General features: G+C 31.4%; 1 protein-coding gene and 1 long non-coding RNA gene across 3 annotated transcripts; both read left to right on the forward strand.

Annotated features, from left to right (window-relative positions):
* The first annotated feature begins 7,987 nt into the window (after positions 1–7,987).
* Positions 7,988–11,189, forward strand: LOC139848147 (uncharacterized). The gene is made up of 2 exons (XM_071837879.1): positions 7,988–8,061; positions 8,991–11,189. The coding sequence occupies exon 2, from the start codon at positions 9,041–9,043 to the stop codon at positions 10,937–10,939; it is 1,899 nt and encodes a 632-aa protein (XP_071693980.1). The 5' UTR covers positions 7,988–8,061; positions 8,991–9,040; the 3' UTR covers positions 10,940–11,189.
* Positions 11,190–11,609: 420 nt separating this feature from the next.
* LOC139850417 (uncharacterized) lies at positions 11,610–15,330 on the forward strand. Of its 2 annotated transcripts, XR_011760026.1 has the most exons (4): positions 11,610–13,058; positions 13,233–13,408; positions 13,682–13,920; positions 15,091–15,330. It is a non-coding gene; the product is annotated as an uncharacterized lncRNA (long non-coding RNA). The 2 variants fall into 2 exon arrangements; XR_011760025.1 differs by having other exon boundaries at positions 11,610–13,408.
* Positions 15,331–17,050: the final 1,720 nt, after the last annotated feature.

The following is a 17,050-nucleotide window of genomic DNA, read 5'->3' on the forward strand; positions in this document are numbered from 1 at the left end:
TGACAATAAGTATGTTTTCATGACGGATATGAGTTGGAAAATAGAGCTTTATCACTATTGAGTAATAAAACAATTCGATTACGTGAAGAGTATGAGTGAAGCTATCGTAAAAAGTGAAATGAGGAAAATAAAGATTTGTTTTAACTTTTGACGTAGTCACGGTTGATTTTCGAAATTCAAGTGATTTAAAGAAAATCTTCGTAATCTGTATAAGATTTGATTCTCTGATAATTAAGGAAATTGGGATTTTCTTTGATTAAATTTGTAATCTGCCTCGATTACTATGTTCGATATTTCCAATATAAATTAACCCCTTCCGTTTCATTATTTTCACTACTCCTATATACTTTCTTCCTCAATTCATACTTTCAAAGATTGTGAAAATGCTCAATCCAGTTCTTATCCTGGATAATTTTCTGGCTATCGCTTCTGTCATTCTTCTTTTTCATCTACCAACGGAGGAATCTGTTTACTTCTACTATTACCTTGGGGTTATAGTGTTTTTAATTCTCCCGTGTATTTATGTTGCTATATGTATTGATATACGCAGTTTGTAATTTATGTGTTGTTATCGGGTTTTATATTTTCCCTTATATTTCGGAGCTCCATGCTTCCGTATCGTTATTCACAGTTAATGCTCTCTCCCATTTGCTGTGATTTATACTCCTATTTCTATTTCGAAGCTTCATGCTTTTGTTTTTACTTCTCGACTTTAAGTACAACAAGTAATGGTCCAGAATTCGTAGGTATGAATTTCGAACGAACATAGCTAATGTTCTTAGAAAGAAATTGTAATAGGACAATCTTGATTTGTTAAATTACCAGAAGTCAAAGTAAAAGATAGAACTATCAAGAAAATATGTTCTTGATATGTTTAGCGATTAGGTAGAATATAAGAGTCGTGTAACATAGCACATGATGACGGTGTGATCTGTGAATTATCATGTTCCATTAGAAACTCAGCATGACTTACTGTAATATAATCACGTTGATCAAGTGTCATTATATTATACTAACTCATGCTTCAATTCCCAACACTACTTCAAAAACATTCAAATTTAAACTCGAAGGTTTACAGAATATAGAAACTAAATAGTTTCCTTTATGATGTAATACAGATAACGCGAGGAGATAAATGATTTCAGATAAGAATAGTTATGAAAATATCTTCAGAAATATCGAGGATATTTATAATGAAAGATACGATGATATCTTAGAATTTCTAATATCGAAGGATGATGAAGAAGATTTATCCGTAAAGGTTTAGAGTCAGGAGCAAGGTATTCGTTAATGACTTCAGTAGATACTGAATCATTTGGATTCTTTGAAGGCAGGTTTAGTCTTTGTGATTTGTCCACAGCCTTCTTCATATTTTGTTTAATCCGTTTTCCAGTTCCAAACCTTCTCTTTTTCTGAGCTTTGCCAACACATTATTCTTTATCATCAAACTTTCGACTGTTAAGGTCATTTACAGTTTTTGTTGCTTCATCAGCAATTTTTCAAAAATTCGGAGAACTAATTCGTAGTTTGGGGTGCTTTTCAGAATTTCCAAATGGAAGATCATAATTCTAAGAGATAAATGTTATATGTATACATATAATTGTTGATGTAGAAACGCTGCGAGATTCGAAATACTGATTGCCGATTCTTGGTAATTGGTATGGCAATTATCGTTACAAGATGCAAATGAGTAGATGATGGGGTTTCAATGAGTACATATAATGATTTTTTGGAGAGGCTTTTCGCCAAAGAGTAACGAAGTTGCTGGTACATCGGCTGATAATGTGGTGGAATATAAAAGGTTCCCCGGTAACAATGACATACAGGGCAACGTATATATCAAGATTATAATAAGGCTAATCCGAATGAAAATTCGAAATTAATTTTGCTGGAGGTGTGACAAAATTGGCTATTTTGGAAAGGAATTGCAAAGTTATTTTCAGTAATAATAAATGCCAAAGGATCTGACACGGATACGTGTTAAACTTTTACTTAGGTTCCAAGTGTTCTCCAGGTGCATAACTATATGCATATATTCTTCGTATGTATTGTGTGAATGGTTCATTGTTTCGATTATTCCTTAGTTGAGGTGTTTTCAAGAATTTTGAAGGATTTAAATGCAGGTTGTCATCGTCAATATCCGTATGATGAAATCGTCGTGAATCTTGAATGATACGAATATCTTTATGAGTTTTGTGAATAAAAGTGATGTTCTAGTATAGTTTGAATTTAAAGTATGATTTTGAAAGATGTAGAGATCTAAGGGTGATGTCTCCTGTAAAATCTTGACTTGGATTCTGATTTGTAAAATCAGAATATGTAATTGAATTTGTATGAAAATGATTGTGGATCACTGTGAAGGCAGTGAGTATAGTTAACGATTTATGAATCAAAATTGAAGAATGTACGGTGTATCCTACTAATTGTGAACTTAAATATTTCTCGGGTATTACCTACCCGTTAAAATATTTTCACCATCAACAGTTTGTACAACAGTTTGTACAACAGAATATTTAATTACAATCTTTATGATAATATACGTACATATATATTTTCCTTCAGATGTAATCATGGATTTAATGAGTTAATATAATATTAAACTCATTTGATTTATGGTTGAAACGAGAATAAATAATCTCCAAAACTTTAGAGATTACATAATCGTCGATGAATATTTCTTTATTGAAGTTATGAATCAATACTTCATCGTTCATTGTTATTGATATTCCTCGGTGTATGATGTTGGTGCTCAGGGAATCTTGTGAACTTCGCAAGGCACGAATGATGTTTTCTAAAAAGTTTCGAGTACATCGAAAATGAAAGTATACAATCAAACATGTATTCGAATAATACATTGGTTTATTATGAAATGGAATTTATTGAGTTGAAACAGAGATTATAGATAAAGATTGTTAAGTCATTAACGAAGGATGTATATCATAGCATATTAGTGATATGAATTAATCAAGTAGTACCTACCAGTTAAGATTCTCGCATAATAGCTTAGTATGAAAAGATTTTTTTTATTACGATTTCGAGATACACATAAATATATATATATACATATATCTTTTAATCGTGAACCGAAAGTAATGAATTAATATTTCATAATTCATCATTCTCAGTACTCTTCAGTGTCTGTGGTGCTTACGGAGCTTGTGGTGATGGGAATGATGCTGGTGCTAGTGGTGTTGCTGATGCTGTTGGTATTGATGGTGGTACATGCGTAGTAGGTGCGAGCCTAGATTCCAAATCGAACACCGTCACCTCCAGGGTTTCTACTTTACGCTCAAGTCTATGAATTAGTTCTACCCATTCTTCCGTAAGGTTTGTCAATTCTTGATATTTAGTTCGAAGTCTTCTAACTTCTTCTAATAATCCTATATGATTAGAATTCGGGAGTAGAGGACGAATACTGTCTTTAACTACATCGAGTCGACCTTCGAGGCGGAAAATCCTTGCGAAAAGAGTGAAAACAGTGTTGCGAACAGGTTCGCCGGTAAGCGAATCGAGTACTCCGACGTTAGGTGGTAAGTTCGGCTCGTGATATGGAGTACCTTCTTCATTTCTCCATAGGGTGAGTATTTCGCGAACCCATCCCCATTTTCTAAAGAAATCACGGTAGTTGATCGGTTGGTGCGCTCCCGTCACGCTGTCTTCGGAGCTAGAGGAACTTGGTCTATTCGTAGATGCCATCTTACTTGATCACAGAAAAGATTTTTGGGTATGAAAAGATTGGTAATAGGAAATGATAGTTTGATGTATTCTCAATGCATAATATGCATAGATATATATAATACAAGGATTTTTTAAATTATGGAGGAAATTGCGGATATCGCCAAATAAGATCCACTATAATAGATATGATAAGATATGATTCATCTATACACCGTGTATGCAATAATTGCAGTATGACGTGTCGAGAAAAAAAATGATAAGTGTGTAATCAGATAAACTTTTGATTAAAGACTTTCAATTCGTAATGGCCTATTCAGGTCTAGAGGCTTGAGCTATAGGATCCTTTAAATCGGTAATCCAAACCCTTCCATCCTAGAGTTTCGTAGACGCCACCCGTCAAGAAAGTTCAATGATCATAAATAACGAGAAAACAAAAATTTAAAAGTAATGAATATGAATAGTGATGACATTATAATGTCTTTGAGTTATCGAGAATCTTTATGAGTCAATAATGACATTTTTCGGTTCGCAAACCAATGCACAAAGGCATAAGGGCACATAGATACGTAATATAATAGAGAGTTATATACGTTTGAGTATGAGTAGTAACAAACATAGAAATTTCAAAAATCATAGATAACATTTCATGTAATACATATGTAATACACAAAACCATGATAGATGACATAGGAATGTCAAGAATCTCAGAAATCATGAGTGACATCCCTTGGTTCCCTTAACCAAGGTAGGTTTATAAAGATAACTCGCGTGAGTTATAGAATATTTTGAATCACAATGGGAGTTTCCTCCCGGAGTTACAGAATAAGAGATATGTATATGTATAATGCAAGTAATAATATCTTAAAGTTATAGGTCAGGCTGTAGACTAGACTTTAATGCACCCTATTAATCTGGGTTATCCACATTAAGACTGCCTAGTTCCCTACAACCACCGCTCTGATACCAACTGTAACACCCCGTCAAAATCGACATTGACGCAGATGTTAACTCTGGTCCCAGTGCATGGCTTGACTTCTAAGTACATCAAAGTTCTACAGCGGAAGCATAATATATAAGTACCTGAGACAAAACATGCTTAAAAGTGTCAACCAAAAGGTTGGTGAGTTCATAGGTTTATCATAAACAATAATTTTGATAATAATGATAGATCACAAAATTTAGTTTAAAGTTGATTGATATAGAAATATCAATCTAAAAGTGTTGCTGCAGTTTGTAATATCGCTACTAAACAAGTTTACCCTATGACACCTTGTACTGTCAGTGTCATGGAATCATTATTATGTAACCAAAGACCAAAAGTCGAATGGTTAGAGACGTTACTCTCAATAGGCCTACTCACAATAATTAAGTTTGCATTTAAACGTAGCAATTAACGATATTACGGTATGGATTTAGCATGAATCAAAGCATGACAGCATAGTTAACAATTTAGTACTTGTGTCTAAGCGTAAAACAGTTATAAAGCAGGCACGTGTCTCACCCCAAGTTGTAAACAGTTATGAAATAGTAAAAAGTGGGGCTATGAAGTTCACCTTAAATAGCAGTTGAAGATAATCCACAAAGAAAAGAAATGATGGAAGTAAGTAACGGAGATCTCAACCTAGAGATATAACGTTTAGTAAGTTATGTTCTAACAGACAAAAAGTATGTTTATTAATATAAGGATTATATTAATAGTGACAATTTATAGTAAGAGTTTCTACTTTTGAAAAGTTTCCATTTAAAGCAGGTTTATAGTTTTAGAAAGTTTGGGTTATAATCCTCTACATTAAGACGTTGTACAACTTTGTCCAAACTTCGTTGCTATTAAGTAAGTCGGGATGACCAGATGTAACCGGGGGTCAGGAACTTTCAGTTAGACTATAAGTCTACAACCTTTCGTTTAATCCAAAACCTTATTTCCATTATGGCAACCCAGACATCATCCACTTTACCGTAAATAGCGGCGAGTTCGTATAAGTCATACGTTATCTTTTGATCATAACCTTCACTCATTATGTGCGTATAGAAATACGACATGTTTATGTATTAATAATATGATATTAATAAGTTTATTGTTATCGTATTAATAATTCGATTATCTTTATTTAAGTGTATATACGTTTAGGTTTATTATTATATATATATTATTGTATTTTATGAATTAATAAAGTATATGTATGTATAATAGGGAAAGGAATTAATTAGTTATTATAAGTATTATTTTGATGTTTTATAATAATAGTAACAATATAATATTAATGTATTTATATGTATTTAATTAGTTTAGCCGAATTATATACATATACGATTTAATTTGTTGATTAATTCCATTAGTCACCTAAAAATTAAGTTCATAATTTTTATAACTCTAGTTAGGCATATGAATCAGTAGAAACATTTACAAAAATAATTTTTCCAAGTTTTTATATTTATTTCTATTTTTCTTTGCATATGTTCTCGGTTTAGATTAAATCAAAATTAATTAGGTAATAAATATCAAATCGACCTAAATAAATAATTTTATATTTTTTACAGGTTTTATATTCTGTAAAAATGTTATAAAAATTATTAAATCAAATTTTATATCAAAATATTATTTATTTAATGTTTTCTAATTATTTAACCATTCTAATCGGCCTATAATTAAATAAATAGAAAAAACAATTTAAAATTAATTTTTATATTTTTTTACAGTATCTAGTGATGCTACTAATCATATAAAAATTTTATAAAAATAGATTTAATACTCGTTTGTATTTATTTTATATTTTCTTTATTATTTCTCTCGGTTTAGAATAATGAAAAAGTAAATTCTATTTAAATAATAATCGACCCATTTATTTAATTTTTATAATTTTCGCTTGTTTATAAAAGTATAATAATCTCAAAAAAAAATTATAATTATTTTTATTACTGTTTAATATTTTATTACGAATTTTTCATAGTTTTTGTGTTTAATTAATAAGTAATTCGTAATTAAATATAAATAATATTCCAAAAATTCTAAAAATCATTTTCACATGTTCCTTAACAGTTCCAACTAATTTTTATACAATCCTTACTGATCTTAATATTTTATATCATTTATATCTATTTTATCTATATATATATATATATATATATATATATATATATATATATATATATATATATATATATATATATATATATATATATATAGCGGTTTTGATTAAAATATAGAATATATATATATAAAATAGTATAAAATAGTAAATAAATTTTGATTTCAATTCTAATATTCTTTTTATGTTAATTTAAAGTTATGAAAATATTTTTTCCAGTTTTTAAGTACATATACTAATTTTTATTGATTTATAGTATATATATACTAACCGAAACAAAAATAAAAATAAATATATAGCATAACATATATATTAATATTTTGAATTTAATAGCTTATATGTGATTAATAGAATCTGTAAAAATTATTTTTACTAATTTTAATGATTTATAACTATTTAATCCGATTTATATATTATTTTATGTAAACCGAAAGAAAAAATGAAATAAAAAGAAGGAAAAGAAAATCTTATTTCTTTTTTTTATAAGCTAAAAATATAAATAATGATTAAAATAACTTATCATTTAATTAATAATTATGTTACATATAGTTTTATATATAATACACATTAATATTAATATTAACTAAAGTTATTTTATATAATTAGTATAAACTTTGGTTAACAAAACGTGTCGACAAAAAAAAAATATTTAATCAACATCGAATTTAATCGTATATTAAGTATGGATAACAACCCTAGGGGCAAATTAGTCAATTCAAGTATGAAAATGTGAGGGTTGTTATAATACTATTCATAGGGTCGATTTTAATTTTTGAACAAAGTGGGGGGCTTGTGTGGTGTTACTTGAAAGAAAGAAGGGAAAAGGGAAAAAAAAAGGTGAAAAGGCGAAAACACCCCTGATACTATTCATAATTTTTGTCTAATGGTAAATATGTTAATTATTAATGTTAATACTATAAATAATACGCGTATAAAGACTACTTGTAATTTTCAAATTATAAATAAAATTTCAAAAGCAAAACACACACACACCTCTTGATGATTTTTCTTTCACCAACATGCCACATAGGCAGATAGTTATACTGCACAATTTCGCAACATATAAATGATTTTGCTTATTGTTAATTAATTGTTAATTGTTATTAAAAAAATAATAAATTATACAGAAATAATACGGAATATTATCTATCGTGTATTCATTTAGGTATTTATATAAAATTTAGGGGAAAACTTATTTTATCTTGCATGATCCACATTAATCAGAAACAATTACAAACACAAAAATAAATATCAGATTAGTCGGCGATTTTGCGATTAGATTGCTTCAGTATCTTAGGTAATATATTCTCAATCAGTTTTTATTTTTTGTTGTATATGTTTCTCTATATGCATATGCATGATTATCATTTATGATGCAGATTTTATATTCACATACTGTGTATCTGTGTTCGTTTGATTTTTTGCTTGATTTGTAATGCTGATTGTTTAATGCTGTTTGAATATTCTATGTTTATTGTTTGTGTACATTCTAGGGTTTAAGAATAAAAATCTCGATATTTTGATTACAATTTTAATTTAATACAATTTATTGTGTTAGGTTTTTGCTGATTTAGGTTTATGAGTGTTAGTAATCACTGTTGAATGGATTGAGATGATTATAGTGATGTATGAATTGATGATCAATGAAGCTAATTTTACAATTTACAAGTTTACATTATTGATATTTTTTCCCAAATTTAGTGAAAAGTTGTGGAAGTTCATGCATGCTCTTAGTTATGAATTCAAATTAGTTTTATACTCCGAATAACACGTTACTGTTTTGAATCTATATGAGGATATTATATTAGTGTACAGTTATTGACACTGGTTTCATCATACAAATAAACTTGGATCTTTTGTGATTGAGCTGTTACGTTAATGGCCGTTACTGTTTGGATGATTCACGTACTGACTTGCATATGGAAACTGTATACTAGATTCATTTGTGACGTTCACACATTATTGCTTTGATATCGATGTTTTTTGGTAATCCCCTTTGGTAGTTCCAATAGGCTATTTTGTGTTTTTTTTTTTGTTAGGGCGTCAAAATAGAGATTATAAATAGGATGTTGGTTTGTATGTAGGTCTACTTTCGTAATCATACCATGCGTTGTCGATCATAATCTTGCTTTGTGTGCAATACGCTTGTCTTCGTTGTCGCTTTTGAAATAATGTTTTTTTATTGATGTTGCATAAATTTATAGTACCGTTTCTTTTCGATTTTAGGGCTTTGCCTAATCAGAGGTTGGGTATGAAACATTGTTGATATTGTTAATATGGAATGTAATAAAGATGAAGCTCTTCGGGCTAAAGAGATATCTGAGGCGCAGCTATTAGAAAAAGATTTCATGGGAGCAAAAAAGTTCGCACAAAAAGCCGAGAAGCTATTTTCTGGTCTTGAAGGTCTTTCACAGCTGTTGATAATTCTCGATGTCTACATTTCTTCAGAGAAGAAGATTAATGGTGAATTAGATTGGTATGGTGTTCTTGGTGTGGGACCCACAAGCGATACCGAGACAATTAGGAGGAGTTATAGGAAACTGGCTCTGTCTCTTCATCCGGATAAAAATAAATCGGTTGGAGCCGAAGGTGCTTTTAAGCTCGTTTCTGAAGCATGGACGTTACTGTCTGATAAAACTAAACGAAAAGTTTACGACCAGAAACGGAATCCGAGGCCCGTTTATCAACCTGTTAATATAACTCAGAAAACGAAAACCTCGAACCCTCGGCCACCAAACGTTAGTACATTTTGGACTTCATGTCCAAAATGCAGAATGCACTTTGAGTACGCGACAATGTACCTAAACCATAAGATTCTTTGCCCTAGTTGTCGTGAGCCGTTTTGGGCTACGGAGAAGCCGGGTCCACCCACAAATAATCATTCAACGTTGCACCCGAACAAGCAGAATCACAAAACGAACCATCAGGTGAACGTTCAACAGGGGACGTCTTTAAACACTGCGTCTGTTAACATCAGCGGACAGTTCAAAAGCCGACATGAAGCGAAAGTAGCTGAACTGATCGCTAAAAGAAAACGTGTATCTGAACAGTCTTCTGCGGTTAATGTTTGTACAGATCGTAAGCGTAAAAATAGTACAAGGGAATTGTCACAAGCTGAAATTCGTAATATGTTGATGGCAAAAGCAAGGAAAGAAATTAGCAAGAAATTGGACGAATGGAATGCAGATAATAAAGCTTCGATAAATGAAGGTATGATAAATGAAGGTATTAAAATAGAAGGCGAGCTAACCAAAATCGGCAAAACCAATATAACTGCTGAAGAAATTGTTGTAAATAGTAGCAAATTTACAGATGTAAATATGCATTTAGAAAATGCTACAAACGCAGATGAAGTTGACGTAAAGGACACCGAATCAGTATTAATGAGTGTTCCCGATCCCGATTTTCATGATTTTGATATGGACAGAACGGAACGTTCGTTTGCTCAAAACCAAATATGGGCTGCTTATGACGAAGATGACGGTATGCCTCGATATTATGCAATGATTCATAACGTTATATCGGTAAAACCGTTTAAGATGCAGATAAGTTGGCTGAATTCGAAGAGTAATGCTGAAATTGGACCGGTGAATTGGGTTGCATCAGGGTTTCCAAAAACCAGTGGAGATTATAGAGTTGGAAAACATGAAATTAATATGTCACTTAATTCTTTTTCGCACAAAGTTCACTGGACGAAGGCTAAAAAGGGGGTTATTAAAATCTATCCTCGAAAAGGTGATGTGTGGGCCCTTTACAGGAACTGGTCTTCGAAATGGAACGAGCTTACTCCAGATGAAACGATACATAAATATGACATGGTGGTTATCGTTGATGATTATGATCATAATGAGGAAAAAGGGGTAATGGTAGCTCCGTTGGTTAAAGTTTCCGGCTTTAAGTCGTTATTTTATCAACATGCTGACGTGGCGAAAGTGAAGATGATTCCTAAAGAGGAGATGTTTCGATTGTCTCATCAAGTACCGTTTTATATGCTCACAGATGAAGAAGCTGTTAATGTTCCGAAAGGGTGCTTGGAGCTTGATCCTGCTGCACTGCCATCAGAGCTCCTTCAGACCACAATCGAACCGAACGTAATTTCAGTAGAGGTTGAAAATTCCAAGGGAACCAAGAATAATGGGATTATAACATATTCTAGGAAAAAGGCGAAACTTTAATGACTTAGAAGTTGGTAGCAGATAGATGCGGAATAGCGTTGGAAGTTAGATTTTCAATTTTGGACTCAACCATGTCTGCAACATGAAGATGTTATAAGGAGCTAGTTTTGTGGCAGGTTGAGCATGTTAAGGTTATCTTAACTTTTTGCTTACCGTAAAAACTTTTTTTTTCGTTCTTTTGTTTTTTTTCCCTAACTGCAGACATGTTATATACATGAAAAAGCGATAGTTTTACAGATGATGACTTTTGTCGCTTTGACTTACATTTGAATGTCATACTTTCTGTTCCTGCTTGTTTTATAGGAACCTGCATGTGAAATGATATGTTGACATCAATACTTAGCTTCTTATGTTACAAGTTCATATTCAATCTGTTATTTTCCTTTATAGTAACTATGAAACCTACAATGAAAGATAGAAAAATACATGCAGAGTATATAAAAGATGTTTGATAATGACAAAAAACAATAATTAGGAAAGATATACTACTAATATGCACCGGTTTGGTTGCTTGCTATGAGCTTTATAATCATATTATTACTTGCCTTTGTTCTACTGCTTGCTGCATTATGACTTTATGTGATATAACACGAGAGACTATTGGTTGCTTGAATATTCCTGATTCGATTTGTAGCCTTTTTATGTATTTGATGATTGCTGGGCTCGATTTAGAAATAGTTTCATACGACTTCTATTTGATCAGTAAAAGGAAATTTTGAAGATATGACCATCTTGGTTCTGAACTTCTGATACATTATGTTCATAGCTTTTATGAATACAATTAAGATGTGGGCCACAGATCTTTGTAAAGAAATTTTAGATATGGAGTCTTTTTGAGAAACTCAGTTATTACCTCTTACCAATTACCAATTGTTAATAAAGGTCTCCTTATTTACAAAATTTAGATGGAAAGTGACATAAAAAGAGTAGTATCTGGGCAAATTATGAATTGTTCCATATTTTCTCATATTTTATCAGGTAAATTTATGGTTCTGATTATTTCTTTGGTTAACAAAAATTCCTTGATAAATAGAAATGCTGAATGGAATGGAACTTCTAGACAAAATATGGAGGTGTCAAAATGGGCAGGTCGGGTAACGGGTACATGCGTATTACTATTTGCTATGGTTGAAAAAAATTGTGTTGGTTGACTTGTAACACTTCTCATTCTTCTTTGTATTTTCACTGAAAATAGGTAGTGGTCTAGAGTCCAATTATATTATTAATTTTAGACAAATTACGCCATTGGTCCTTAATGTTTACCCAAAGTTTCATGAATGGACTTAAGATGGGGAATTAACGATGCACACTTACGTGATGCACACTAAAAATGGGTAAATAATGTATGTTACGTAAAATGACTAAAAGCCCTCGTGTGCATCTCACGTGATGCACACTAACGATAAGGAAATAACGTCTGTTATTCATGGACCAACGACGAAACTCTTTTAAACATTAGGGTCATCCACGTCAAAAAAATACTTTAGGTTCATCCATGAAACTTTGGACAAACATTAAGGACTAATGGCGTAATTTTGTCTTAATTTAATATCAATCAATCAATGATATGACTTAAAAGAATTATATTAGAAGGTTCATGGTGCTAAAAATAATTTTGACCCATTCCTTTAAAGCTTTTTAGCCACATTCTTAGATAGTTGGGCCATAATTTCTATCCCTAAGATAATGGCCCATTTATACAATTGCATAAATTTTAGATATTAAATTCTATTGACCAACTAGCCTATATTCTAAACCTTTTATTAATCTTTCATATTGCATTTTATGTGCGTGTTTCAAACTTAAGGTCATACCTTTAAAATGTAAAGGAAGCAAGCTTAAGAATAAATAAAAAGACTATCATTAAATCATTAAATGTTAAAAAATTGGAAGTGTAGGATGCATTAAATTGCACATATGGAGTAGTAAAATGCCAAAAAAATTGATATAGATCAAGACAAAGAAGATAACTCCATATTCAGCTTTTCAGGTAAACGAAATAACTTATAACATTTTATTCCTTTTGGTTTATGCTTACATTTGGTTTTATATCATGCTAATTTAAACTTGTTTCAGGATTCTCAAGATGTTCAGAATTGACCTTCGGTGAAAGTCAATGGTATGGGATACCCAAGTATGAAAAGAAATTCTTGGAGATGGCTAAATGGGCGGGTTGGGCTGAACCAACCCGCATAACTTACCTTTCTGAGTTTTATAAATAATTAATGTTTTAAATTTGTAATAACATACATTACATCAATGATATAATTCTTGAAATATAATGATGTTTCAGGTTATACATTTTGAATACACTAAGGTGACTTTCAACCGATGACTTTCAATTCTCTCTGAAGTTATCCCGCTGGATCCATTAGGGATAAAACATTACCCAAATCATACGTTTATCTTGAAATGGGTTGGAACTGCCACCTCTTGAAATTCTTGAGTAAACCTGACCGAATATTTTGGGTAACTTTTCTGTTCTTAGTTTCTAGATATATGAACAATTTTTACTTCTGCTTTGGTCTGAGAGGCTTATCTAACTATTGATTTATTTATCACCAATTACCGATCGTCCTCGTGGTTGTCATTTTTCTTTAACTTCGATTAAATCACTAATCACTGTTAATACCCAAAGTTTGTTTTATTATTTTATTGTTGAGGGCTTTTAGGCCGATAAAATGGTTGATGGGCTTTATTTCAGTATCTCAGTGTTTTTTTTTTCCGTTGTTGTTGTTGCAGGTTTCATTGAAGCTGTAATTACCATCAAAGATGTTGGTCTTGTATTAGTAGCCAATGGTCAAGCATGATAGATATAGCTTTGTTCATAGGACCTTGAGGTACCAAACAGGCGGGTCAAGCGAAAGGCTAAAACATATGAAGGTGGATGTTATCGGAACGTATGGACCGCCGTCTCAGGAGTGGCAGACCAGAGATGATCATGGGTCGTTTGGGACTGGTGATAGTATTGACGGACAAGGGTAAGATTGTCTTTTTTAGCATTATTTTGGAGATTGTTGATATATCCACTCACTAATTTGATAGATCCACACGAAATACCTAATATACCCTTAAATGATGGGTTGCACAATTTTTATGTTTGAATTTATTTAAGGGTATTACTGGAAAATAGTGTAAAACAAGTGTGGATCTATCAAAAGTGAATTTGGAAATATCACTACTTTTGGATAAAGTTGTTGCCTTTTTGTTGGTTAAAAGTGAAAACCTTATTTTATATCAAATTTTGCAGAATTTCGGTTGTTGGGGAATAATGTAGGTTTAAATTTGGCTTTTTTCTCTTAGGGGTTGTTTTCAAATTTATCTTTTTTCTGGATACCAATTAACAAGTGAATTTTTTCAGTTACATTGTTGTGTTGATTTGTAAGGCAAAAGTTTATGTTTCTAGTGTGCCTATCAATCTCTTTTTATTATTGGGTTTTTTATATAATTTGATATTTTTCCCTCTAAACTAATCATAATTTGAACCTTTTGTGAGCTACCGTTAATGCCATTGTTCTGATGAGCATGAGGTACCTTGATATGTGATAGTCAAAGTTTGAACTTTTTAGTGGTATTGTTCTAAAGTTTCTATCTTTCTGTACAAAATTTGAACGTATGTGAGCTGTATATCTTGACTTGATATAACTACTGAAAGTTTGTTTTCTTGAATGTATTCATCTTATTTGTTCTAATGTGAAGTTATGTTTTATAGTTTCCTGTATTTTTGCTTATGGTGTTGTTTTAAAAGTGATGTTGCTTAACAGATCTCTGTTTTCTTATATGGGACTCTTCGAAAATGTGAAGTTATTTTCAGGAAATCTTCATTTTTCTGTACGAGTAGAAACTATGTATTTGCTTTAGGATTATTGTAAGATATAAGATTAAGATTAAGATTAAGATTAAGATTAAGATAAGTGTTTATTACAAAGTGATTATTGCAATATTCAAGAAAATTAGTTAATCAGATCATATTTGCTTAATGCAAGGTAATTTTATATTTACCCCAAATGAATGTATAGAATGCATGAATATGGAGTAAAGGATGGCACTACATCGTGTTGTTTGCTTTTCATAATTATTCTTTGACATGATCTTGTGTGAATAGCTCATTTTACATGAAAAGCAAATAACTTTGTGTATCATTATTGCAGCTGAAATTCAATTGCGCGAAGACTTTCTTTATGGTGGGTTGGGAGGAAGAAAAAGGAGGTTGGAGAAATATTGGATCGCGGCCATGTGTTGGGTGTAGTTTATGCAAATAATGACATGATACTTGTGTTGCTATGCGTAGTGTAATCAGAAAGAAGATAATAGTTTGTGGTTGCTGTTAGAATGATAAGTTGGTCATCTCTGTATAAACCCAACCCTGTAGTTGATATTTGCAAGCAAGCTTAAGGTGCGTTTCATAAAATAAAATAATTTAGCGTTGAATGATTCATAATCTGAATGATTCAAATGAATGAAGTTGCTTCTGAATAAAAATAACCTGTTTGATAATCATTTTGAACGAGTAATGTGAATGATGTAAAATTACTTGGAATGAATAAAAACTACAACATTGTTGTATAATAAGTGTTCTTGATAAAATTAAAGCGCCTGATACATAATATTTAGGTGTTTAATAATTAAGAGATAGTTTCACAAGGCGCACAATAAGAATAAGACCAATAGAGACTTCATAGTTCAGAACTGAATACTGAACTGTTCAACACTATTTGTCATTCAGAGGTCAGAAACAAATGCATTGAATGTTGAATGCAGAGGCGGACCTTCAAGGGAGGCGTGGAAGGGTGCCAGCCCTCCCAGTATTTTGCGTTATTAGTAGAAATTTAATATTATACAGGTTTAAAAAATAAAACTTTTATATATTAGCCCTTCCAGAATATTATAACTAGCCCTTCCAAAATACATTGGAATATTTTCGCCCTCTCAGTAGTAAAGTTCAAGATCCGCCACTGGTTGAATGGTTCAACATTTAGCGCTGAATCAATTAAGATGTAAACAAACGCACCATTAGTTGGATTAAGAGATGGATACTTATTGAGAGATCCATTTTTGGATGATTTTTGTATGACTTTTACAGCTAAAACATGTTGAACTGTGCACATTTGCCATCTAGATAATCAACCGATTAGTGTGATTCGAGAGTAATAATAGATGTTTTGGTTCAACAACTACTAGTTGTCTAGTCATATAAGTTGATATTACCAAATAACAATGAAAAGTTGGTGGTTGAATAAGATTAGTTGGACCAACAACTTGTCAAATTTAGACGTTAGCATGAAGTCATGATATATTTCAAGATAGAAGTGGTCGTTGATTACTAAAGTTGGCCATTGACTATTACTTGACATGCATTTCTAGTCCTACACGATAATGTTCTTATATTTTTTTAACCCACACTTCTCTTTTAAAAATTTATTTAAGTTAGAGTTTATTGTATGTATTTTTTGGTTAACAAAAAACACTCTCTCTCTCTAGATTCTAAATGCCACCAAACTCTCATTGTACATTTTTCTATAAATAAAAAACCAATTACTCATACCTTTTGTTCAGCCTTTGTTTTCTCCGTTTTACAGTATCTCTATCTCTATATACCTTCTACAGTCAAGAACCACTAAAGGTAGTTATAAGCCTACTGAATTATAAACACGTTATCAGCACGATTATCTCAACATTTATACTAAATATGGTTGGCTCTGCCACCTAACTAATATATGGTCGGTTATACCACCTAAATGATATATGGTCGACACTGTCGCCTAATTTACATTTATGTTATCTAACATTTATTTATGTATACTAACATTTACATTTATGTTATCTAACATTTATTTATGTATACTAACATTTACAGTTATGTTCACTAACATTTATATTTATGTTATTTAAGTTATATATGGTCGGTTATACCACCTGAATTATATTTTCTGTAATCTAACTCTTATTAACTTCACTAACATTTATATTTTATATTTATGTTAATAAGACCTCATGATTGTACGCAACACGTCATTTGACAACACGGTACTTTATGTACGCAACACGTCATTTGACAACACGGTACCATGGGTCGAGATTAATTTCGATCAATACGAATACGATGGGGTC

Source organism: Rutidosis leptorrhynchoides, chromosome 5 (genome assembly GCF_046630445.1).
Source record: "Rutidosis leptorrhynchoides isolate AG116_Rl617_1_P2 chromosome 5, CSIRO_AGI_Rlap_v1, whole genome shotgun sequence".
Classification (NCBI taxonomy): domain Eukaryota; kingdom Viridiplantae; phylum Streptophyta; class Magnoliopsida; order Asterales; family Asteraceae; genus Rutidosis; species Rutidosis leptorrhynchoides.

Coding starts and splice junctions, on each gene's coding strand:
- LOC139848147 (XM_071837879.1), top strand. CDS start 9,041: ATGGAATGTAATAAAGATGAAGCTCTTCGGGCTAAAGAGATATCTGAG.